This window comes from Symphalangus syndactylus, chromosome 14 (genome assembly GCF_028878055.3).
Source record: "Symphalangus syndactylus isolate Jambi chromosome 14, NHGRI_mSymSyn1-v2.1_pri, whole genome shotgun sequence".
Taxonomy (NCBI): domain Eukaryota; kingdom Metazoa; phylum Chordata; class Mammalia; order Primates; family Hylobatidae; genus Symphalangus; species Symphalangus syndactylus.
In genome coordinates, this window is record NC_072436.2 from 62,179,343 (window position 1) to 62,204,502 (window position 25,160).

General features: G+C 54.7%; 2 protein-coding genes and 1 long non-coding RNA gene across 12 annotated transcripts in view; 1 reads left to right on the forward strand and 2 right to left on the reverse strand.

The window, feature by feature from the left end:
• Nucleotides 1-3,637, forward strand: part of LOC129462388 (protein tweety homolog 2) — a 49,118-nt gene extending 45,481 nt beyond the window's left edge. For all 10 annotated transcript variants that reach the window (XM_063617751.1, XM_055242325.2, XM_063617753.1 and 7 more), the window contains one exon: nt 1,749-3,637. In XM_063617751.1, coding sequence (XP_063473821.1) covers nt 1,749-1,829 — 81 coding nt within the window. In that variant the 3' untranslated portion in view covers nt 1,830-3,637. The remainder of the gene's footprint in view (nt 1-1,748) is intronic.
• LOC134732467 (uncharacterized) overlaps nt 1-5,086 on the reverse strand; it is a 54,093-nt gene extending 49,007 nt beyond the window's left edge. Inside the window, exon 1 of the long non-coding RNA XR_010115656.1 lies at nt 4,385-5,086. This is a non-coding gene — a long non-coding RNA (uncharacterized lncRNA). The remainder of the gene's footprint in view (nt 1-4,384) is intronic.
• A 579-nt stretch (nt 5,087-5,665) lies between these two features.
• The window catches only part of LOC129462993 (protein sidekick-2-like), a 132,831-nt gene continuing 113,336 nt past the window's right edge, over nt 5,666-25,160 (reverse strand). Inside the window, 18 exon segments of the mRNA XM_055243445.1 lie at nt 5,666-5,689; nt 5,864-5,982; nt 6,138-6,236; nt 7,588-7,644; nt 10,216-10,245; nt 10,248-10,350; nt 12,158-12,228; nt 12,758-12,861; nt 14,149-14,297; nt 14,300-14,355; nt 16,726-16,920; nt 17,865-17,963; nt 19,996-20,185; nt 20,836-20,951; nt 21,779-22,016; nt 24,667-24,817; nt 24,951-24,975; nt 24,978-25,047. Coding sequence (XP_055099420.1) covers nt 5,666-5,689; nt 5,864-5,982; nt 6,138-6,236; nt 7,588-7,644; nt 10,216-10,245; nt 10,248-10,350; nt 12,158-12,228; nt 12,758-12,861; nt 14,149-14,297; nt 14,300-14,355; nt 16,726-16,920; nt 17,865-17,963; nt 19,996-20,185; nt 20,836-20,951; nt 21,779-22,016; nt 24,667-24,817; nt 24,951-24,975; nt 24,978-25,047 — 1,896 coding nt within the window.

Here is a 25,160-nt window from a genome sequence, read left to right on the forward strand (position 1 = left end):
CCTCCCGAGTAGCTGAGATTACAGGCCCCCACTACCACGCCCAGCTGATTTTTTGTATTTTTAGTAGAGACGGGGTTTCACCATGTTGGCCAGGCTGGTCTCAAACTCCTGACCTCAGGTGATCCACCTGCCTCGGTCTCCCAAAGTGCTGAGATTACAGGTGTGAGCTACCGCACCCGGCCGGGATGTGCATATCTGACATATTCCTAGGTAAAGCTGATGCTGCTGCCCTGGAAACCGTGCTTGGAGAACCACTGCTCTGAGGCTGGCTTCTTCAGCCTCAGAGCTATTGATGGGCAGGGTCATTCTTGGTGGGGGGTTCCTGTACATTGTAGAATGTCTAGCAGCGTCCCTGGCCTCTACTTGCTACATGCCAGTGGCACCCCAGTCCCCAGTTGTGACAACCAGAATATCTCCAGACATTGCCTAATGCCCCTGGGAGGCAAAAACACCCCTGGTTGAGACCCACTGGGTCGAAGAGCCTCATGCTCCCTCCTCCCCAACACCAGCCCAAGTGGAAGCATTCCATTCCCCTGATGTGAATGGACTGGACCCCTGAAACTTCCCTAGGTCAGGAGAGTGGCAGCTTCTGGAAGCTTGTTAGAAGTGCAGAATCTCAGGTCCTGTGGACAAGATCCCCAGGTAGCCTGTGTGCAGGGTATAGAGTGAAAGGCCCTCTCCACTGCCAAGGACGAGTAACTAAGGTCTGTCAAGCACCTACTCTGTCCCGGGTCACTGCTTCTCCAACTTGAATGCACACTGGAATTGCCTAAAGAGCTCTAAAAACACTGATAGCTCTTTAAAATGCTTAGTTTTATGTTATGTGTGTGATCCTTTTTTTTTTTAAAGAGACAGGGTCTCGCTCCGTTGCCCAGGGTGAAGTGCAGTGGTGTGATCTTAGCTTGCTGCAACCTCCACCTCTTGGGCTCAAGTATCTTCTCCTCCTGCCTCAGCCTCCCGAGTGGCTGGGACTACAGCTGCATGCCACCATGCCCAGCTAATTTTTTGTTTTTTTGGTAGAGACAGGATTTTGCTATTTTGCCCAGGCTGGTCTCAAACTCCTGGGCTCAAACGATCCTCCTGCCTCTGTCTCCTAAAGTGCTGGGATTACAGGTATGAGTCACCACCGTTATGTGCATTTTGCATCAACAAGAATATACATATTTATATACTGGCGGGTGTGGCCTGGGCATCAGGATGTTTTTAGGCTCCCCAGGTGTTTCTGGTGAGCAGCCCCGTTTGAGAGCAGCTGTGTTAAGGCTCTTCCTGCTCCATATCATTTCGCCCTTTCAAGAGCTGGGTGCTCTTATGTCCATTTTGCAGGTAGGGAAACTGAGGCTAGAAAAGGCTGGAGAACCTAAGCCAAGGTCACGGGGTAAAATGCACAGCTGGGACTTGAACCTACTTCTCTGAGTCTCTGGGCCTCTGCCCCCAGCCTGCTGGCTGCTGACTTCTCCTCCGTGCGCTGGTGGACCCTGACGCTGCCCCCAGTGTGAGGGGACAGGCTGGGTGCTGGGGGTGTGTGCTGGGGCAGAGTGGACATTGGAGGACAGCTGGTCTGTATGTGCATTTTTTATTTGAGGCTGGGAGCCAGAAGTCCTGATGGATGCGGGGTGGAGGCACGGCCGGGTTTCCCTCATTCTCTAAGACACCCGGCCCAGTTCCACTCTGAGAAGTCCCCGGCACCTTTGCTGGTGCAGTGCTTGGCTGACCCAGCTCTGACCATCCCCTCTCTTCTCTCTTGGCAGTACTCTCCCAGCATGAGAGCCACCTACCTGTCCGTGGCGGATGAGCACCTGAGGCATTACGGGAATCAGTTTCCAGCCTAACAGACTTTCGGGGGTTCCTGCCTCCTTTTTCCGTTTTGTTTTTAATTAGTGCAAATACAAGCTGCATTTCTTTAATAGAAACCAAAGGCATCTGGAGCCTGAGAGGCCTCCTGCTGTGGCAGAGGAGCAGCTGGGATCCCCGACCAAAGCCCCAGAGGGGGCAGAAGACTCACCACGTGGGCCAGCCTCTCTCTTCTGCTCCACACCAGAAATGCCCCCAGGTGCTTGGCTGCCTCAGAGGTACCATCCCTGAGCTGGCTGCCTGGCCCTGCTCACCCCTACGCCTCGCTCTTGCCAGGAGGGGAGTGGCAGTGAGGAGGGGGCCAGGTCAGGCGCCACCATCAGAGAGCTGCGTGTTCTCTCTGGTCTCACAACCATGACTCTGCCTCTTGTCAGCCCTGCCAAGAGCCCAGACAACCCCTCTCGGAGTCACCTCTGTCCTCTGTTCCCTGCAGGTAACATGAGAAGGGCTGATCAGGAGATGCTCTTTAAGAAGGTCGCACCCCTGATGACACCAGAACAGCCCAAATCACAGTTCCCAGGGCCAGACAGGCTCCTCCTGGACCACAGAGGGGAGGCGTCAGGAGAGCTCTGCAGTGGGGGGCTAGTGGCTCCGGGGCTGGGGGATCACAGCCTGGTGAACCCCAGTGGGAACAGAGGTGAAAGCCTGCCGCATTCCACCTGTCTCCCTAACCCTCCATTGCCTCGCCTCTATTCCAGAATCAATGCTGCAGATGTGTTAGCTGCAGATAGGCACGGTCTCAGGTATGAACAGACACTTTGAAACGACTTTAGGTCTTTCTTTTCTCCAGTGTTTTAAACACATTGATTATCCAAAGAATTGAAACTCCTAGCACATCCAGTTTTTACAACAGATTTGCAGCTCATTCCTTACCCTGGTTAGGTCACTACTTTTGCAGATTTTACTGGCACTGATCTGGAGATCTACAGATCTGGAGGAGACAGGGAGGAGTCGATTCTTAAATAAGGATCAGTGAGACATCCTGTCCCAAGCTACTGTTTGGTGGGGATCTGGGTTCATCTCACCCACAGAGAGAGGATCTTTAAGAGGAGAAAAAAGCCAAGAGGAAAAGCCAGAGTTCCCTGTTCTAGGGGACTAGCCAAATGCTGTCCCTTCCCTGTTGTCTCCAAGTAAGTTTGCCAGAAAAGGTTTTAGCAAAGTGGTACAACTGTCTTTATGGGAGGATACGCCTCTGCCCTGCCCCACCCCCACCACCTGTTCCTACCCAGTGTCCTGGGCCCCTGGCCTGCCAGGCCACAGGAGCTTATTGGCCAGGAGGGAATAATGTCCCCTAATACTGCCTGTTGAGGGACTAGAGTTGGGGTCTTTGGTGCTTCCAACCTCCTGCCAACCTGGAGTTCACAACACCAGAGCCCCACGGCCTCGCACACTGAAGCAGGGGAGTGGGGTGACTCGGTGCTTCTGTTTTGGAAGAACCACCTGTCATCAAAACATGGACAAAGCAGGGTGTTCTCAGCTCCCAGCGAAGCCCCCACAACGGAATGGGGCCGCAGGGCAGCCAGGACTCCCTGTCTCACCTACATTAACCCATGCATACTGTATACCATAAACTCACTTCGGTATGTCCGCGTCACATGCAGAGAGGAGCTCTGTGACGTCAAAGTGTTGCTTCTTAAAGTTTCATTATTGGCAACTAGAGGGTTGTTTTTAATGCATGGAAACTAAACAGATTCCTCGGGGAGTTCCTGAAGGAACCAGGTGGGCAAACCTTTGCTTATATACGTGCGGCCTCACCTGGAAGAGAAATAAACCACTTGTACTAAAATGTGCGTTCCATCTCTGACTTCCTCAGCTGCAGGGAATAATGAGGGTATTGAAAGATGGAGCGGTCCCCTCCGGCAGGGTCATGTGGTGGGAGGCTTAGAAGCAGATTCCAGTCGCGATTTCTGTGCCAGGACTGAAAGAGGGGCTTGAACGAATGTCATGGGGCTCTCGCATGGCTTCCAGCTGCTCTTACAGGACCAGGGAAAGGACTTATTTCTGCCCTGATCTTTCTCCAGAACTTCCCCTAAAGGTCACTCTTCTTTTTTCTGTTCTTTTGGTTTTGTTTTGAGACGGAGTCTCGCTCCGTCACCCAGGCTGGAGTGCAGTGGCGCCATCTCGGCTCACTGCAACCTCCACCTTTGGGGTTCAAGAGATTCTCCTGCCTCAGCCTCCCGAGTAGCTGAGATCACAGGTTCACACCACCACACCCAGCTAATTGTTGTATTTTTAGTAGAGACGGGGTTTCACCATGTTGGCCAGGCTGGTCTTGAACTCCTGACCTCAGGTGATCCACCTGCATCTGCCTCCCAAAGTGCTGGGATTACATGTGTAGGTCACCAAGCCTGGCCCATGTCCCTTTTTAAATCTACTTCCCCTAGTGCTCATGTGGCTAGTGCTTCCTCTTCACCCCTCGGGGGGGTGAGAGCTGCCAGACTTTGCTGCCTGCTGTTTGTTTGTTTGTTTTGAGATGGAATTTTGCTCGTTGCCCAGGCTGGAGTGCAATGGTATGATCTCAGCTCACCGCAACCTGCCTCTCCCAGATTCAAGCAATTCTCCTGCCTCAGCCTCCCGAGTAGCTGGGATTATAGGCATGTGCCACCACACCCGGCTAATTTTGTATTTTTAGTAGAGATGGGGTTTCACCATGTTAGTCAGGCTGGTCTCGAACTCCTGACCTCAGGTGATCCACCCGCCTTGGCCTCCCAAAGTGTTGGGATGACAGGTGTGAGCCACCGCGCCCGGCCTGCTTGCTGTTTTTGTGATCTCACCAGGTCAACTAAATTGGAACTCAGTTTCCTCATTTGGGCATAAAAACCCATATCCTCCCAGCTTCATGGGCCTTTCATGAAGATTTGGGAGTTCCAAAGGGCTTTGTGAATATTAGGGAGAAACTGAATCCCATTATAGCACAGGACATCATCCTAAATCTAGAAATGATTTTTTTTCTTTTTTGAGACAGTGTCTTGCTCTGTTACCTGGCTGGAGTGCAATGGCTCCATCATGGCCTACTGCAAACTCTGCCCCCCTGGCTCAAGCAATCCTCCCACCTCAGCCTCCCAAGTAGCTGGGACTATAGGCACATGCCACCACACCTGGCTAATTTCTGTATTTTTTTTTGTACAGTCAGGGTCTCACTATGTTGCCCAGGCTGTTCTCCAACTCCTGAGCTCAAGTGATCCGCCCACCTCGGCCTCCCAAAGTGCTGGGATTACAGGTGTGAGCCACCACACACAGCCCTAGAAATGATTTTTAATTTTATATTTTTTTGAGATAGAGTCTTGCTCTGTTGCTCAGGCTAGAGTGCAGTGGTACAATCTCAGCTCACTGCAACCTCTGCCTCCTGGGTTCGAGCGATTCTCCTGCCTCAGCCTCTCGAATAGCTGGGATTAGAGGTGCCTGCCACCATGCCCAGCTAATTTTTGTATTTTTAGTAGTGATGGAGTTTCACCATGTTGGCCAGGCTGGTCTCAAACTCCTGACCTCAGGTGATCTGCCTGCCTCAGCCCCCCAAAGCGCTGGGATTTAAAGGTGTGAGCCACCGTGCCCAGCCTAGAAATGATTTTTAAACAGAGATTTCCAAATACTAGGCAGTGATGCTTTGCTAATTGGCTATATGATTAATATTAATATTGTAATTATGGGTCCAAAAGCCCCTTGGAGGGTCTTAAGTTATGTATGGGGCTGGCGGTTGGTGGGGAGGGATGTGTGTGCTGCTCAGAGATGGTACAAGCCGAGGGATGGCTAGAGTTTCTTGCACCTAAGCTCAGCCTGCCCTCAGGATGCTGGAGGGTATGGATGTGGTTCAGCTTCAGCTGTACAATATTTCTGCGAACTGGGTCCCAACAGCCAAGGCAGCAGGTGTACAGCAGAGCCTGAAGGGCCGAGGAGCTGGCTGGATGAATGGAGGGCCTGGGGACCTGCCTGCCTCCCACATATGACTCACTCCTCAGTCCCCGACCTGGCTCCTCATCCATGCACCCCTTTGCTCTGCCCGAGGGCACCCTACCTTGTACCCCTGGATGTCTCCATTCTGGCTGTCCAGCGGAGGTGGCTCCCAATTCACGTCCAGCTGTGTGGCCGTGGTGCCGTGGACGACCACGTTATGAGGTGCTGCTGTGGGCACCGGAGGGCGTGCAGGGTGGGCAGTGAGCATGCGAGTAAACCTGGGAGGGGAGGTGGGCTGGGCGGGATGGGGAGCCCAGATCCCGTCTCTTCCAGCTGAACTGGGTTGGGCTGGGACAGGCATGCTGGGGCCGGACAGGGTGGGCGCTGCTCACCTGCCTCCCCGACGAAGACCTCCTGCGAGGGGCTGGAGGGCCCCTCGCCCACAGCATTGTACATGCTCATCCGTATCTCGTACCTCCTGTGCTTGTTCAGGTCTGTGGGGGAGAGTGGGGGAGGAGAAGCACACTGAGGTCACCGTCCCTGCTGGGAAGGTGCCCCCCAGGGAGGGTGGAGGCTGCAGGGGGAGGAATGAGGCAGCCCCACCATTCTAGTCCCCTCTGTGAAGGTACAGGAAGAAGGAGGCGAGAGGCGGGGCCCCCAGGGGACTCTCTGTGCCAATCTGGACATCGGGCAATGCTGGTTGGCCTCTTGACCTAGGGTGGCCGTACATTTTATTGTTCAACTGGACACTTTTGAGACTGAAAACCACTATGAATATTTACACTGGGACAACAGCTTTGGGTAAACCAAAGCTGTTCTGGGCATGCCTGGCCATAGAGTCACCTGCTAACCCCAGCCTGTCCTCTTTCCCCACCATGACAGGTGTCCAGAGTCCCCATCCACCAACTCTTTACACAGCGGGGCTCAGCTCCAGGGGGGAGGGGTGCATCGGATGTGAATTCTGGACTAAGAAACCTGATGTTTCTGCCAAGTTTGAGGTGCTTGGCTGAGAATGCCTGGCAGAACTTGGGAATGGGACACAGCTGCAAGAAACAGGTGCAGTCACTGTCCCCTGTGGCCGAAAATTTCTCCCACCCTCTCCACTCTTCTCTCTGGGTTCCCCACCCCTGCTCCCTTCCCCTGGGTGGAGTCTACCCTTCAACAGGGTTGTGAGAGGGGTGTCATCCTTGCCTAGCTGTCTATGCAGCCTGTGTTGGCCATTGGTTGACAGAGGAAGGAGGAAGAGAATTTAGGCTTAAACTAGTGCTATTTTCTCCTGAGCATGAAACCCTCTTGCCTAAGGCCCTGGGTCTCAGGAAGAACCATGGCTGGGGTTTTAGAGAAAGATCAAGGGCTGGGGCGTGCAAGCAGCAAGAACATGCCTAGTGCATGGGAGGACGACAGAAGCAGGTGACTGAAACTGCTGTTACCTCCCTCCAGGTGTGGGGCCAAACTGTGAGACCCAGCTGGGCCGAGAAGTGCCTTCGATGGGACTAGATGGGGCAGCAGCCACATGGACACCTGCCCACCTACCCAGCAGCATCCAACAGCTCCTGCTGCGGCCCTGCTGTCCCTGTCCCCTGACTCAGCGGAGCACAGGGTTACAGACTTCTCTTTTCCAGCCCACACCCGACAGAGGGCAGGCTTGAAGGAGACTTTCCCTGTCATCGGCCTACTTTTCCGTGTGTTTAGGGTTATCACTTATGTTCAGGTTAGTCCCATTCCTTAAGCCCCCTGGGGTGGGCACACCCCCTCAGCCTGCGATCAGGCCTCTTGAGGAGGCCCCGCTCCCAATCCCCTGCGAGACCTGGGCCCGCGATGAAGCCACCATATGAGGAGACTTACTGTCCAGCTCATACTGCGTGAGGCTGGGCCGGCTCAGGTTCCGCATGCAGTACATGGCTATGGGGTGGGGGTGCCGGGGCGGGGGGCAGAGGGAGACAGCAGACAGAGGAGGTTAGTGCTCACACATCCCCACCCCACAAAGAAACCCCGGCCAGGCGGGGCCGATGGCGTGAACAGACAGGAAGAGTGTTTCCAAATTTCCAATGCTGAGTTACGGGCCAGGATAACAGTGCAGTGGGGGCAGGGGAAGCTGGAGGCTCCCTGGACAGTCTGCCCCCACCCTGGTGTGCACTGGCCCAAGGTGACATGAGCTCTTTGTAGCCCAGCATCTCTAGGGACATCTCTGGGGCACCCTCTCACACCAACTCTCTTCCTTGTTTCAGGGCAGAGCTCCTGGAAACCAGCATGAAATACTGGAGTTGTTAATTTCCTCATATGAACCAGAAACAATTTTACTACTAGGAAATATGACTGTATTATACACAGGCAATATAAAATCACAACCACAAGCGCATGTGGGCAAAAAAAAAAAAAAAGAAAGAAAGAAAAAAAGTCCACCCAAAATGCAAGCTGTTGGATCAGCTACTTCAGAGTTTTTCTATTAATATTCCTTTGCTACATGCTCATCATTTTGTTGTCTGTTAACTCACTAGAAGACAAGGCACGAAAGGCTCCAGAGAACTAAGGCAGGAAACGTGAAAATGAAGAGGCTGGGCCGGCCACAGTGGCTCATGCCTGTAATCTCAGCACTTTGGGAAGCCAAGGTGGGTGGATCACCTGAGGTCAGGAGTTCGAGACCAGCCTGGCCAGCACAGTGAAACCCGGTCTCTACTAAAAACACAAAAATTAGCTGGGCATGGTAGTGTGCGCCTTTAATCCCAGCTACTCAGGAGGCCTCAGGCAGGAGAATCGCTTGAACCTGGGAGGCAGAGGTTGCAGTGAGCTGAGATGGTGCCATTGCGCTCCAGCTTAGGCAACAAGAGTGAAACTCCGTCTCAAAAAAAAAAAAAAAAAAGAAGAGGTTCTTAAACTGACCCCTCTCCTGCTAGTCTGTTTGGGTGAGTGTCCCACACCCACCTGAGTACCCAGTCCTCTGGGGTACCGCTGACTGCTGCTGTCTTCTACTACGAATCAGTCATGGAGTCCCAGGTGGGTGGACAGAGGATATTTAGGGAAGGAGGCTCTTTATAAAAATCTCTAGTGGTCTGAGTCCAAATCTTAGGTGAACGCAAGCACCTCAGACCCAACCAAGCCGAAGGTGTAGATGAGCATTAGCTTTGAGCCACTGGGAAAACCTCAGTTTTTTCTTTCATTATGTACCAAGGTGTCCTAATTATTGTTGCTATCTGCTGTGCTGTAAAATATTTTATCGGTTGCACCACTTTGCAGCATTTTGTCTAAAGCTCTTAACTGTCCTAAATGCACCTAACTGTCTGCCAATGTGGAATACTAAATAATTATTATGTGAGTGACTGATTTACTTTGAAAAATCAAAAACAGGCCAGGTACAGTGGCTCGTGCCTGTAATCCCAGCATTTTGAGAGGCCAAAGCGGGCAGGTCGCTTAAGGTCAGGAGTTCAAGAGCAGCCTGGCCAACATGGTGAAACCCCATCTCTACTAAAAATAGCAACAACAAAAAAATTAGCAGCATGGTGGCACATGCCTGTAGTCCCAGCTACTTGGGAGGCTCAGGCACAAGAATCACTTGAACCCAGGAAGTGGAGGTTGCAGTGAGCTGAGATGGTACCGCTACACTCCAGCCTGGGCAACACAGCGAGACTCTGTCTAAAAAAAACAAAAAAACAAAAAAACCTCGAGTCCTGGAGCATCTGCACCCATCACGTATCATCTCCCATACTGGCCTCGGTTCCAACCTCGTGCTCTCTTGCTATGTGACTGCAACAGCCTCTGTCTGGGCACCTGCCTCTGGCTCCCCATCCTCCCACCATGGCCAAGACATCATCCTCATGCCACCAAAGTGGCTCCTAACACAAAAGTCCAAACACGTCTTTCCCTTGCTGTGATCTCCTGGGCATCGGCTCTCCCTGACATTTCCACCTGGGCTCCCCGCTTTCCTTCCTTCGCTCCAGGGGGCAGGCTGGATCCCCAGGACAGGCAGGGCAGTGACTTCCCCCAGGAAAAGAGGGGGCCAGGACTACTGCTCTTGGGGTGTGACCAGGTGAGGCTTCTGGTCCCTCAAGGGCAGGGTGCTCCTTCTCATGCACTGGGCTGTCCCCGTCCCTTTGTCCTGGTTAACTTGGCATCATCCTTCTGTGTTAGCACCAGTGCTGGTGCCCGGGAAGCCTTGCCTGGCCCTGGCTTTAGGTCCTCCTAGAATGTTTCCTTCCTGGCTCGCCTGGCTCCTCCTCCAGTGTGCAACTCCAAGAGGGCAGGGACCCTGTCTATCTTGATCATTGGTGTGCCCCACAGTGACTCGGGGCCCATAGAAAGTGCTCAGTAAATATTCAGTAAATGAATGAATGGGATGGAAGAGGGAGAGGCACAAATGGAGGAGGGAGGCAGGGTTTCAGGTTAGAGTGGTTCCAGGAAGCTGAGAGCTCCAGAGCAGGAAGGTGAGGGTGACCGCCCCCATCCCACCAATTCCTCTGGCTCCCAAGTGTCACTCACAGGTAAGCTCGGCCCATGTGGCCCCTGGTTGTTGATGCCTCGAATCGTGAAGCCCCTCAGTCCTTCATAGAGCAGCTCCCGGTATCGGATCCAGAAGCCCAGGAGGATGCCATTGATCTTGTCCTCTGCTGGCGGCTGCAGGGAAGGGAGTAGGGCATGGGGAAGGGACCTGGACCACCATCCACCTCACCCCACACTCTCTCATCATGCCTCAGAGCAGCCACAGAGCAGGGACTGTGTTTTAGCCAGGAAAAGAAATCAAGATAATATTGGGCATTTTAAATTTACAAAGCACTTCTGATGAGGCCATTTCATCCCTGCAGCATTCTTTGGAAGGAAGGAAGGGCAGGAATCAGTAATCGCCTTTTCCCCAAGCAGGAAACTGAGGCTCAGAGATATTAAGGAACTTTCCCAAGATCACACGGCATCACTGGGGCCTGAGCACACAGCTGTTTTCCTAGAGCCACTCCTTGTTCAGCAACTTCGTCTTCAAGGGCTGCCCTCACCTTATCACCAGCCTCCCCAGGACTGCTGGTCCCTGCCTTAGCACCTGGATAACACTTCCTGGTGTTTCCTGCAAGCTGAGCCCTCTCCTACTCTTAGTACATGCAAGGGTGAGTGCGCCCCTCTCCCTTTCATCAAGTTCTCCTTTGCTTCCTCTCCCGTCTACAGCTTAGCTGGAGAACAGGCTTCGGGAGAAGGTGGGAACCACTTCTTAATGACATTGCTCATAAAGAATGGACTGACCAACCTGGCCAATGTGGCAAAATCCCGTCTCTACTAAGAATATAAAAATTAGCTGGGTGTGGTGGCATGTGCCTGTAGTTCTGCTGGGAAGGCTGAGGAAAGAGAATTGTGTAAAGCCGATAGGTGGAGGTTGCAGTAAGCTGAGATCGGCCCACTGTACTCCAGCCTGGGCAACAGAGCAAGACTGTCTGAAAACAAAACAAAACAAAAACCCCAAAAAACCAAAACCCTGCTGAAACAGCTCAGCCTTTATTAGCTCCTTAATGACTTTCCCGGCTGCCGCGGGCACCTCCCTGCCCCCTCCACCATGTTGCTCCAGCCTTGTCCCGGTCACAGGTGCACTAAGTCATGTTCATCTACGGGAGCGTCCTCTCCTTGAGGCTGTGTGTCTCCGGCTGGGGGGATCCTCCTGGCTTTGTCTTCAAGGGCTTTCCCTTTGTGGGGTGGCAGATGGCTGAAGGGGAGTGTCTGACCCTTTGATCCGGAGAAGTGGTGATGGCAGTTCAGTGCTTTGAACTTTTAGTAGAGATGGGGTTTTGCCAGGGGTCCCTCTCATGTGGGTGACCTGCTGAGCCAAGGCTGAACTTCAGAGGGCACAGGAGGGCCCTGCAGGGCAGGACCCATGAGCAGCCTGGTCGCTGAGGTTTGCCCATGGTCTTCCCCAGGCCATGGCAGAGCAGGCAGTGCCCACCAAAAAGTGGGCATCTGGAAGGGGTATGGACAAAGGGGGGCATTCCTCTCTACTTGCACAGTGATGGTGACGGGCATAGGTCTCTATAAGGAATCCCTTCACTGACCAGTGGGGCTTCATGGAGACTCTGGGGGCCCTGAGAGCCCCAAGCACTTTTCAGCCCAAGGACTCATCAGGCCTAAGGCTAATACAACTGGCCCTGCCACTCACTGGCTATGTGACCTGGGGGCATTCGGGTCCCCTCCCTGAGTCTCAGTGGTTGTCTGCAGAAGGGGATGATAGCACCTGCCTGATGTGACTATCTAGAGAGGGTAATGAGGTGTGTTATGGGAGTGTGCATGTTCTGTGACATGCGCATGCCTGGATTTCTCATGGCTTCCCAGGTGCTCTGGGGGCAGAGAACCTGGGGGCTCCACGCAGCCCTGGTGGGGACTGCTGGCTTTCCAGTCCCAGAGCAGAACTCATCTGGGTCTTCACGGAGCTTTCCTGACTGCTGGGCCGTACCTGCCATCGGATTAGCACGGAGGTGGTGGTGTGGGGTGTCACGGAGAGGATGGTGGGTGCTTCGTCGGGGGCTGTGGAGAGAAGCAGACAGGTGGGTTCTGGGGGCCACAGCTTCAAGTCCCCCAGGAGCCCACTGGGACCAGGTTCTGCTAATACTGGACCACGGGGCAGGTCCAGCTTGCATCACCCTCCATGCCTGCTGGCCTGACTTCTGCAGAACAAAGGGCTGGTGTAAAGGGGAGGGAGGGAGGGACTGTGAGCTGACCCAGCCCAAACCCAAGGGTCCCAGAGCCCCCTCAACTCTGCCCCTCAGAGCCATAGATCACTTCTGCTGCTGCTGAGAACTCCTGTCCTGCTCACTGGCAGCTTGTGGGACACAAGGAAGGAATGCGCCACAGGCCAAGCTGGGCCTGGGACCCTGAGCCCTTGGCAAAGGTGTCTCTGGCCCAAACCTCCCTGAGACCCTACCCTGGGAGCTGAAGGGCCCAGTGGGTCCCACGCCCCTCTCATCTTTGGAGGCCCCCCCCCGGAAGAAAATGTCCCGTGCCCAGGAAGCAGCCAGTGGGCCGAGAGAGAGACTGCTGGGGAAGGGGTACTGACCGGCCTGCAGGGTGGTCAGTGACTCCGACTCCTCGCTGAACTCGCTGTCACCAATGTCATTGGTCGCCTTCACTCGGAACTTGTAGGATGTGAAGGGCTTCAGCCTGTGGGGGGAAATAGGGCCAATGAGCCAAGGTGCCCCTTAAAGGCCTCACCCCATGCCCCCACCAAGGAGTCTCCCTGATCTGCCCCTGCTCGGAAAAGGGGGCGGGGTGCCAGCCCACTACACAGAAGGGCACACTGAGGCTCAGAAAGGAGCTTTGCTACACAGAGGGCAAACTGGGACCCGGCCCCAGAGGTCCCAAGCACCTAGACCAAGTCCTCCAGCCCATGCCAGCTTGGGGTCCCCCAAGCTGTAAGCCATAGCTTCCTGAGAAGGAAATGTCTGCAGCTTCCCCACTTCAGAGCACCATGCAGTCACAAAAGCACCAATACCTCCACTCGGAACAAACTCCTCCCCTGCCCCCAACAAACTGCCATCTCTTTCTTTTTTTTTTTTTTTTTTTGTTTGAGATGGAGTCTTTTTTTGTTGTTGTTGAGACAGAGTCTCACTCTGTCGCCCAGGCTGGAGTGCAGTGGTGCCATCTTGGCTCACTGCAACCTCCGCCTCCCAGGTTCAAGCGATTCTCGTGCCTCAGCCTCCCGAGCAGCTGGGATTACAGGCACATGCTACCACACCCAGCTAATTTTTGTATTTTAGTAGAGACAGGGTTTCATCGTGTTGGCCAGACTGGTTTCAAACTCCTGACCTCAAGTGATCCTCCTGCCTCGGCCTCCCAAAGTGCTGGGATTCCAGGCGTGAGCCACTGCTCCTGGCCTCTCTTTTTTAAATGTAGTAAATTAGGGAAGAGCTGAGGTTCTCAAGAGTTAAGCAGTACTTCATCTATATAAGCCTTATTTCCTCTGGGAGCAAACGTCTCTCTTTTAGATTTATGGGGGGTGGGAGAGGTGGGGAAGAAAGTATTGCTCAAAACTCCTGGTCACATCAACCGGAATATAAAAAATACAACCCACTTGGAATTAAATTGAAGCTAGAATTTCGGAGTGACGCTCCACTCCCCTATTAAAGCTGGAGAGGAAGATGCCGCTCAGCTGGAAGAATCACTAATGAAGGATGACAGGCACTTCACTAAAGGGGGACTTCTAGGCTCCAGAAATAGATAATTAAGAGGCAACCTAACAGGCTTCCAGAGGGAACAGAGCGAGGCAAATCTGGATAGAGCTAATTTGGGAGGGTGAGAGTGGACGCGGAGGCCTCCTGGGTGGTGCATGTAGGAGGAGAGCTGGGGGCAGGCTGGAGGTGTTTTCAGAAGGCCCCCTACCCAGTGGAGGAGCACCGCTGGTCCCGGCGAGAGGGGTGGTGGGGATGCTGGCGTGGACCTGGGCCTTACCTGTCCACCATGAAGCTGGAGGCGTTGTGGCTCACGGAGGCCGAGTGCAGTGCCCACCTGCCGCTGGGCAGCTCGCGGGTCTGGATGGTGTAGTAGCGCACAGGGGAGAGCCCATTGCTCCCCGGCTCCCAGCACAGCAGCACGCTGCGCTGCGCGCTCTCACATCCTCCTGCTGCACCATCGGCCTGCTGGGGGGCTTCGGGCGGTCTGGGAGGTGGCAGAGGGGGAGGAGCAGGTGAGTGGGCCAGGCCGTGGTGGAGGGGGCTGGACTTTCTCGAGGGAGGAAAGGAGGTGATCTGGGCTCAGGCCTGGCATCCCCTTCCCATCCCAATTCCATGCACGAAGGATCCTTGCAGGTTCTCACACCTGGGTACAGCCAGCACCCCTCTTCGGGACAGAGGCCCACCCTCAGGCTCCTAGAGCCCCAGGGCCTGGGAATTTACAGCTCCTCAGGACAGCCCTAAGCAAGGAATGATGGTGAGGAGGGACAAACACCCACCCAGCTCCTTTGCTCCTGCCTGAAACGAGGCCGAGCCAGGCCCTGCGCAGTCCCCGATTGAGCGGGATGAGGCTATTTCCCTGCGAGAAGCGTTGCTTCATTCCAGGCCCTAGCTTGGCTTCCTTCTCTCCCCAGCCTCACTGCCCCGCCCCTCCTGCAGGGCTTCTCAAACCTCAGCAGTACTGGAATTCGGAACAGATGACTCTGTGGCGGGGGCATCCTGTGCACTGCAGGATGCTCATCAGTGTCCCTGGCCTCCACCCACTTGATGCCAGTAGCACCCCCCACACTGTGACAAACAAAATGTCTCCAGACATGCCCAATGTCCCCTGGGGCCAAAGAAGTCCCCAGTTGAGAAGCACTGTACCAATTGTTTTTCCTGAGTACATTTTCTTCTTCCCTCCCTCCCTCCCTCCTTCCGTCCCTCCCTCCCTCCCTCCCTCCCTCCTTCCCTTCCTTCCTTCTTTCCTTCCTTCCTTCCTTCCTTCCTTCCTTCCTTCCTTCCTTCCTTCCTTCCTTCCTTCCTCCCTCCCTTCCTTTCCTCCTTTCCTTTTCTTTCTCCCTCTCTCTTTTCTCCCTCCCTCTCTTCCTTCTCCCTCCCTCCCTTCTTTCTCCCTCCCTCCCTCCCTTCCTTCTTTCTCCCTCCCTCCTTTCCTTCTTTCTCCCTCTCTCCCTTCCTTCTTTCTCCCTCCCTTCCTTCTTTCCCCCTCCCCTCCCCTCTCCTTCCCTTCCCCTCTCTCCTTTCCTCCCTTCCCCTCCCCCTCCCCCTCCTCCTTCCCCTTCCCCTCCTTCCTTTCTTTCTTTATTTAAAACACAGACAGGGTCTGTATCTGCTGCCCAGGCTGGAGTGCAGTGGCACGATCATAGCTCACTGCACCCTCAAACTCCTTGATTCAAGCAATCCTTCTACCTCAGCCTCTTGAATGGCTGGGACTACAGATGTACCCCACCACACCTGGCTAATATTTATTTATTTTATTTTGTGACAGTCTCCCTCTGTAGCCCAGGCTGGAGTGCAGTGGTGTGATCTTGGCTCACTGCAACCTCTGCCTCCCAGGTTCAAGTGATTCTCTTGCCTCAGCCTCCCAAATAGCTGGAGTTACTGATGTGTGCCACCATGCCCAGCTAATTTTTGTATTTTTAGTAGGGACAAGGTTTCACCATATTGGCCAGGCTGGTCTTGAACTCCTGGCCTCAGGTGATCTGCCTCCCTCGGCCTCCCAACATGCTGGGATTACAGGTGTGAGCCACCATGCCCGGCCTATGGCTAATATTTTTACATTCTGTAGAGATGGGGTCTCACTATGTGGCCCAGGTTGAGAGTATTTTCTAATATATCACTTTCCGGCAGTCAGGGTCCCAGGCTTGCTTTTGGGGAGCCCAAGGTCAGGCAAGGTGCCAGCTCAGGGCAGCAGTGCAGTGGCAGCCGGAGCTCCCGGCAGCAGCCCTGATCCTGCGCCCATCTGTGTTGACAAGGCCAGGGCTGCGAGCGGGGAGGGGAGAGGGAAGATGGTCACTAACCCTCCCTTAATTAATTAATTAATTAATTAATTAATTTAGACAGAGTCTTGTTCAGTCACCCAGGCTGGAGTGCAGTGGTGCGATCTTGGCTCACTGCAACCTCCGTCTCCCGGGTTCAAGTGATTCTCGTGTCTCAGCTTCCTGAGTAGCTGGGATTACAGGTGTGCGCCACCATGCCTGGCTAATTTTTGTATTTTTAGTAGAGACGGGGTTTCGCCATGTCAGCCAGGCTGGTCTCAAACTCCTGACCTCAAGTGATCCACCCGCCTTGGCCTCCCAAAGTCCTGGGATTACAGGCGTGAGCCACTGAGCCTGGCCACAAACTTTCCCTTTAGAAGACCAGACCGGAGTAGGATCCTTGGGAGTGAACTTGCAGCTCATCTCTGGGAGTCTACTAGACCCCTCGCTGACTTTGACTTCAGAGATTGGAGCCCACCTTCCATTCTCACCCAGGGCACTGCGGCTCATACCAGCCATCCACTAGGAGCAGCTCAGAGCACTGGCTGGCCCCCCCCAAGCTGCCCCCCAGGCCTTCCCTGGCCCCCGTGGGCAGTCACCTCTTTTCTCAGTGGTCACCACCAAGGCCTCGGCAGCCTCTCCCCAGCCCTTGCGGGTCTGGGCCGTGATGCGGAGCAGGTAGACAGACTCTGGCTTGAGGCCCGTGGCTGTGTACTGCCGGGCACTGGGTGCCAGCACCTCCACAGTGGCGGTGTTGGCCGTGGTGGTGCTGAGCTTGTGTGTGATCTGGTAAGCTGTGGGAAGGAAGCATATGGCTATTATGGCAAGCAAGGCAAGCTGCGGGAAGGGTTGTTCCGTCCAAAGCCACAGCTGTGTCTGCACGTGGCCACCTTGCCCTGGTCACTTTGGCTGTGGTCTGTCTGCCTGAGGCCTCTGGGTCACTCTCCAGTCTTCAACTTCCACCTGGGGAGAGTGGACTGTGGGTGGCATGGAGAGGCCCTCTATGCGCAGTGTCTGTGACCCCCCGTAACAGCCGCAAGTGAAGAAACTGAGGCCCAGAGAGGCCAGACCACCCGCTGGTAAGTGACAGAGCTGGAATCCCAGCCCAGGCCTTTCTGGGCTAACGCGCTTGGCCTTCCTGCCTCCACTCTGAATTAGGGATGTGGCATTGCTCTAGGGCAGGTGGTGCATGAGGTCAGGACTTAGAACCCTGGGACGGGTACAGGCAGCGCAAGCCCCCATATTAAAGGCGAGGGGACTGAGGCTGCAGAGGGGAGTAGACCTGCTCAAGTTCATGCAGCTGCCGACTGGAACCCTGGGTGTGTGTATTGGGGGAACCCTAAATGTGAGATGAAGCTTCCCATCTGTAGCCTCCCTCCTGTGTGCCTTGAGACTCTTTTCCAGCTGTGCTGAGCCTGCCAGCGTGCCCTCACTTGGCCATGCTAAGGAACAGCATCCAAGGTTTACCAGATGGCTGGCAGGCTGGGGGCCTGGGGACATTTGGGGATGCAAAGCCAACCCATGACTTTTAAGGGACTTGAACTCTGATCTTGCCCTCCGGAAGATAATCTTACACACTGGAACTTCTAACAGGAGGGCTAACACTCAGATCCCATTCTAGAGGGGATGTGAAGGCTCCCTGGACCCACTCTCCCTCTAGCCAGTAATGAAGTGGCCTCCTTTACAGCTCATGCCTCCTTCTTCCTGCAGCTGGGGCATGGGAAGGGCAAAGGCTTACCAAGAATGATGCCATTGGGAGCAGCAGGGGGCTGCCAGATCAGCCGCACAGACGTGGTCCGCACCTCTGGGAACAGGATGCCCATGGGTGGTCCTGGGACTGGAGGGGGCAAAGGAGAAGAGGCCAACTCATGAGGCTGCTGCTCAGCTGGGGATGAGCCCAGCTTGGGCAGAGCAGCCTGGCGGGGTGGAGGGGGAAGGGGCCACCCAGCTCAGTGAATTTCTGTGGAGTACTGCCCTGTGCCTGACACTGTGTTAGGAGCCAGGGGCAAGAACATGGAACCAAGGGGGCTTTCTGCCCTCAAAATAGGCATCATTTGGCAGGGACCTGGGGCTCCAATTTCCCCTGCTCACTGTCTGTATACACGCCCCAGAACCTGGCTGCCCTCAGAGCTGGGTGCATGGGCCCTGGATGGATTTGTCTGTGCTTTAGAAGGTCCTGTTCTGACTTCCTTCCATCCATGGGGTGAAGTGGCTGTGGGGTAATGGGAAATGCCCACCCCCAGCCTGCACCACTTCCTCTCTCTAGACCTTGCTCTGGAATCCTGGGACCCTGGAATTCCCTGCCCAGAGAGGCCTAAGCATGCTGCCAGGGGCTGCATGGGCCTGGTCCCCACATCCACTCTCCTGAGGGTAGGCTATGCACCCCTGGCTCCGGGGAAGGCCAAGGAGTAGCTATTTTGCAGGTGTGGAGATGAAGATTGAATGGAGTGGGTCAAAGGACAGGGTGAGGAGAGAATGGGGCAGGGGGTGGGGGAGGGTAGCTGGGGAGGGGCACTCTTCCTGTGTTGCCGCATTGCAGCACAGAATGACAAGATGTCTGAGATTTCCAAACTTTTTTTTTTTTTTTTTTATACCGAGTCTCGCTGTGTTGCCCAGGCTGGAGTTCAGTGGCATGATCTCGACTCACTACAAGCTCCGCCTCCGAGATTCAAGCAATTCTCCTGCCTCAGCCTCCCAGTAGCTGGCACTACAGGTGTGTGCCACCACACCTGGCTAATTTTTATACTTTTGGTAGAGACAGGCTTTTACCATGTTGGCCAGACTGGTCTCGAACTCCTGACCTCAAGTGGTCTGCCTGCCTTGGCTACCTGAAGTGCTAGGATTAAGGGCATGGGCCACCACGCTCAGCCTGAGATTTCTAAACTTGAACCTGGCCTTCCAGATCATTATAAGGGCATATCTGTCAAGGCAGGAGGATAGAACATATTTAATTTAACAGTTCATTAGCTTGATGAATAACGTTAGCATATGCAAACATATGGTATTTGGACTTCCTTCTGCACTCTGGTCCGGCTCCTGCAAATGTCTGTGGTGGGCAGTAGGTGGGGGCGTGTGCGGGGAGATAGGAGGGGGCAAGGGATGCATTGCTGTTTCTGATGGGGAGTTTTGCTACGGGGTTGAATGCCTGCAGCCCGCTGGTGACATTCTTTTGCAAACAGGACCAGGAGGTTCGTGTGTCCAGGAAAAATACTTTCACTTTCACAGACCTTTACTCAAAGTGAACCTGCTCCAGTTGAAAAATAAAGTAAAACTGGCCGGGCGCAGTGGCTCACATCTGTAATTCCAGCACGTTGGGAGGCTGAGGTGGGTGGATTGCCTGAGGTCAGGAGCTCGAGACCAGCCTGGCAAACACGGTGAAACCCCAGCTCTACTAAAAATACAACAATTAGCTGCGTGTGGTGGCCAGCGCCTGTAATCCCAGCTGCTCAGGAGGCTGAGGCAAGAGAATGGTTTGAACCTGGGAGGCGGAGGTTGTAGTGGGCCAACATTGCACCACTGCACTCCAGCCTGGGTGACAGAGTGATACTCTATCAAAAAAAAAGAAAAAAAAAAAGAAAAGTAAATGAAAACTGGTGCAAGTCCCTATTCCGTACACTTGTTTTGCAGACAGACCAAGAGACTGAATCAGACGTCAAACTGCCTCCGCACTGTCCTCAGGGATACACAGGCTGTAATCAGCATCCCCTGCAGTGGGGCTGTTAGCTCCAGGTGACCCATCCCTATAGGAGGCATCTGAGGCCGTGGCTCCCCGTGGGGCAGAGCCTGACCCCAGAAAGGCAAGGCCAGATGGGCAGGAGGAAGGGCGGCTCCTCCCAGCCTTCCCCAAGCTCACTGGGATACAGACTCGCCATCATCCAGCCTCCGCTCCAGGATGGGAGGGTGGCTGGGGCTGCCGTCCCCGATGCGTGTGAAGGCCAGGACCTGGACCTCATAGAGCACGTATTTGCCCAAGCCAGTGAGCTGGGCACTGCGAGACGAGTTGCCTTCCACCAGCCAGAATCGGGGCTGGGCATCTGAGTCCTTCTCCTTATACATCACCTGTCAGGGCCCAGCACAGGCTGAGGGCCTCAGGCCTGCATCTCACCCATCTACACTTTTCCCGAGTCTCATCCCCAGGAAGGGGGTGGGTAGTCTTGGGCTCCTTGGAGTGACTTGGCCCCAAAGGTTGGGGGTAATTGCAAAGCTAGTGTACCCGGAGGGCTGGGGACACAAAAACGGACTCAGTCATAGAGCAAGAAGGCTCCTGAGAGGGCATGCAGGTGGGAAGACAGCCCTAGACAGGGGGTGTGACTTATGCAAGGTCACACAGCTAGCAGCTGTGTGTCACACATCTCCCAACTTCCAGACCAGGGCTGGACCATGTGGCTAGGCACAGCTTTAAAAGGGATTCTAAAAGATAATGAAAAGCAAAACTGGGTCCAACAGAGCTGAGTGGGGCTGGGGGCATCCAGTGTGGCCTCCCAGGAGAGATGGAGCAGCCCTAGGCCCTGGGTCCTCTCTGGGTGCCTCCCCACCCACAAGGGATGACTCGTGGTTGCCATGGTGACCACAGGCTAGGACGCCAGGCAGATCCCCTGTATCCACTCTAGGAGGCAGAGACCTAGAGGGTGATAAGGACAAAGTCTCTTGGATGGAGAGGCTGGAGGGGCCAGTGTAGGGACCCCACCTCCTGGGATCCTGGGACTCACCTTATAGCCCAGCACGAGCCCGTTGCAATCGGCCTCAGGGACCTCGCTCCAGCGCACCAGCATGCTGCTGGAGGTGGTGGCCAGAGCAGATAAATTGGTGGGGCCGGAAGAGGGGACTGTGGGGGAAAGGGAGTGGAGAGAAGGCACTCAGGACCCAATGTTGACTGTGCAAGGGATGTGGACCAGGACAGGGGGCCGAGGGAGGGGCCAGCTCGATGTTGCCTCTCTATGGAAGAAACGTGGCACACATGGTCCCCAAACTGCAAACGATCCCACCAAGACGGCCTTTGGTTTTGGAATGCTGCAGACGCTGTTTCCGGTTTCAGATGAGCCTCCTCATAGGATTCTCTGCTCAGGTTAGGATTAGATGAGCTTGCATTTCCTGCTAGCACAGCAGAGAGGGCTGGCAGAGGGACCAGGGTGGCCCAGGAGAGCTGTCTGTCATTTAAAGGGTGCCAGGAAAAAGCCACAGAGCAGTGAACCACATGCGGATGGATGAGAGTTGCCTGAATGCTGGGCTCACATTCTGTGGGTCACTCCTGGGCAGGCCCCCAGGAGATTCCGGTAGTGATTCTGGAATGTTCTGAGAGCTAACCCTTTCCTCAACCCCTCCACTGTGGTCTTTCAGGCACCACTGGGTTTCAGGGTTAAAGCTGAGGGCAGGGGAGTGGGCAGTATGAATGGTGGAGCCTACCTAGCTGTCCTCCAGAGACAGGGACACCCCCGCCCCCCTTGGGAATATGGGAACAGCAGGCACAGTTGCAGGGAAGTGACAGATGCTGGGAGACGTGGCAACATCATTGTGACATTGAGCATAAGCAGAGGAAATGAGCTCAGGCTGTTTTTGAACACCTTCAGCCTGGCACACCCTTGGATGGCCCTGAGGGCATAGAGACCAAGGAGGGGACAGGCAGCAGGGTGGCTGGGTGTGAGGGGTCGGTACCTGACTCCCGGGTCCTGCCCACCACCGTCTGGCTCCAGGGCCAACTCCTGCTGGCGTTGAAGGCCTGGACCTGGACGCGGTACTCTGTCCACTCCTCCAGGTCCTTGATGGCGTAGCCCTGCTCCACACGGTCCTGCACCACGTGGCTCAGCGTCTTGCCGTGCCCGTCTGACCAGCTGTACTTGATCTTATAGCCCACGGACTCAGGGTTCCCATTGTATTCCATCTCCGGGAGAGGCTGCAGCGGGGCAGGAGTGGCAAAGCTGCTATGAGCCAGGCCCCCCACTGTGCAGGGAAGAACTGCCCTGCTACCCTCTCCTCCAGGGAGCCTTCAGGGCTATCCATCCCACTGTCACCCGGTCAGTGTCCACATGAGGCTCTCTCACCCGAGTGTGGCTTAGGTTGTGTGACTGTGTTTCTGATGGGCTCTTATCTTCCTGCAGGGAGGATAGAGAAGCGGCAGCCTTTCTTTACTGTGCATGTGACAAATCTATTACCCTGCCAAGGGAGTCAGGAGCCCACAAAGGCTATGTGTCTGACACACTGATAGCACCGCCACCTTTGGCTCTGCTGTCTCTGCTGCTTACCTCTGTCACTCAGGCTGCCAGCACACACTTAATTGCCTACCACACCTGGTCTCAGCTCATGCCTGCCTTTGGAGGAGTGAGCATGGGCAGAGAACAGGATGAGTGGGGCACCTGCCAGTCAGGAAGTCCTTCTGTCCAGCAAACCTCAGCCTCTCCTGCTGCATTTTCAGCCTCCTCCTTCTTCTTTTTTTTTTTTTTCTTTCTTTTTTTTTAAGACAGGGTTCTGGCTCTGTCTCTCAGGCTGGAGTGCCATGGTGCCATCTCAGCTCACTGCAACCTCTACCTCCTGGGCTCAAGCGATCTCTTGCTGGGACTATAGGCAATGTGCCACGATGCCTGCTAAGTTTTGTAGAGATGAGGTTTTGCCATGTTGCTTAGGTTGGTCTCAAACTCCTGAGCTCAAGCCATCTGCTCGCCTCGGCCTCCCAAAGTGCTGGGATTACAAGTCACCACGTCCAACCAGCCTCCTCCTTCTTGTTTGAGTCTCACAGAAAAGAAAAGTCAGGTTTCTTCGCGGGGCCTTAGGACTAGGCTGATGGGGCTGTGGTCACCAGCTTAAGGTTGTGTGGATGACCATGGGCAGTGCTGGTGAGAGTGGAGGTGTGCACACAGGGAGGGGAGCCCAGGGCCCGGCCTCCACCCCTCTGAAGGGCACAGAGTTGGGGTGGGGGCATCTCCAGCCCTCACCTCCCCCAGTTCTGCTTCCCCAGGGGCTCCGGCAGGCCCTTGGTCCACAGGCTCACCCCACGCTGACCCACTTTACCCCACTCCTCACCTTCGGCCCAACCTCCCCTGCTCACTACACGTTTCCTCCCTCCTGCAGACACTTAGTGAAGCCGACCAAAGACCATTAAGATAGCAATCGATGGTCTCGAGAGCCGGAGATGGGGCTTAAGCGCAAGTTCCCTTACCTGCTGAGGAAAGGTAATGGACCACGCACCATTAAGCGTGGCAACCACGTGGCAACTGCCTTTCTATTCCCCCATGCAGTCCCTGCCCTCAGCATCAGACTTTAACCTTTTAGTAGCTAAAAACCTTAAAGTGAGATTCAGGAAGGAAGCAGGGAGCCAGCCTGGGGTGGGGATGCCTGGGAGCAAAGGGGCAGGAGGTGGGTATGGTCACACTGTGCACGGGGCACTGAGCTGGGCCGAGACATCTCTGCAGCTCTCCTCAGGTGCCAGCCACTCTGGGAAGGGAACTGCAATTAATAACTAATATTTATCGAGGACTGATGGTGCCAAGTGCTTTCACAGCAGTTAGCATCAAGCTGTCTGCACACGGGAACGGCAATAAAGACTTCACAGTGTGGTGTGTTTGCAAGTTGGGTTTTGCACAATGAGTAAGATCTTACATGGAAACAAAGGGTTTGTATGGTCAGATGGGCCTGGGGAAGCAGGGTCAAGAGGGCTCCTGCTATGCTAGTGTTCCTGGATTCTCTACGGAGCTGTGGTATGCGGTGCTGTTCCCACATTTATTTGTCTAAGAATTCTTCTTTGCACCAAATGCCACCTGGGATTGCTGCTCTGTGGGACACGTGCTGGGAAACGATGTTCCAGAGGGCCTGGTGGGGAGAAATGGCCTGTTCTCCAGAGGATGAGATGGCAGTGTGCCCAACGGTTAGGGCTGTGGACTTGTGGGTAAAGATTCCCTGGGTTGTGACCTCAGCCCTGCTGTTCATGAAGCATATGGGAGGATACGGGAGGCCTTGGGCAAGTTATCTGACCTCTCTTCTGCCCCAGTTTCCTCATCTGCAAAATGGGGACCAGGATCACTCTGCTATCACAGGCTTGTTGTCAGAACAGTGCCTGGTAGGAGAGGAAGCCTCGGTGTGTTACTATCACTACCTCGTGCAGGATGGTCCAGGGTCATGGCCCTCAACACACAGCCCTGATCTGGGGAACACTCTCTGAATGCCACAGTGGCACTTGAATCTCAGACCTGCCGCTTGGGAGCTGTGTGGCTGTGGGCAAGTTCTTAACCTCTCTGAGCCTCAGTTTTCTTAGCTGTGAATTGGGATGATCATGTATCCTTTGTAAGATTATTGGGAGAATCAAATGGGATGAAAAATTTAAAATGCTTGCCACTTGGCGATGCTCAGTAAACAGTATTTTTGAGCTCCTTCCTCTCATCGCCACCAGGAGGGCATTTGTTCATTTGGCTAAGATGTTGATTATCAGGCATCTCATCAGAAAAGAGAAAGAGAAGAGAAAGGAGCTGTAGGAATTCCAATGTGCACCTTCTAGGAGGCAATGACCAGAAGCTCATGAAGAGGTCCCACCCCTGCCCTCAAGGGAGCCTTACCATCCAGCGCAGCCACAGCCTGGTCTCACTGGCTGTGCACAGAGACACATTGGCTGGGGCCATGTCAGGGGGCGCCTGCAGGGTCTGGATCTTTCTAGAAGGCTGACTGGGGGGGCTGGTGCCCACGATGTTCACCTGGTGCATGCGGAAGCTGGGGTTGGGGAGAGATGAGCAAGACGGTAAGGGCAGGACCCCAGCTCTCAACCCTGTCCTTGTCTGGGCCATGGCCCCCACCCACCCCCAGCCCTGAGGCTGCTGCCTTCTCCCTGGGCGAGTCTCATTACCTGTAGTAGGTGAAGGGGTTGAGGTGGAGCAGGCATCGGGCTCGTTGGAGACCTGGTGGATCAGCAACCACTCCTCTCCCTCCCCAACCATGCCTACCTGGAAAAGGGCAGGACCTTAAGCCTGTCCAGCCTACAGGGCCCACACAGGGTGCTCTCAGCCCCAGTACAAGCCCTGCCAGAGAAGAACTTGGTTCAGATCCCAGGGCTCAT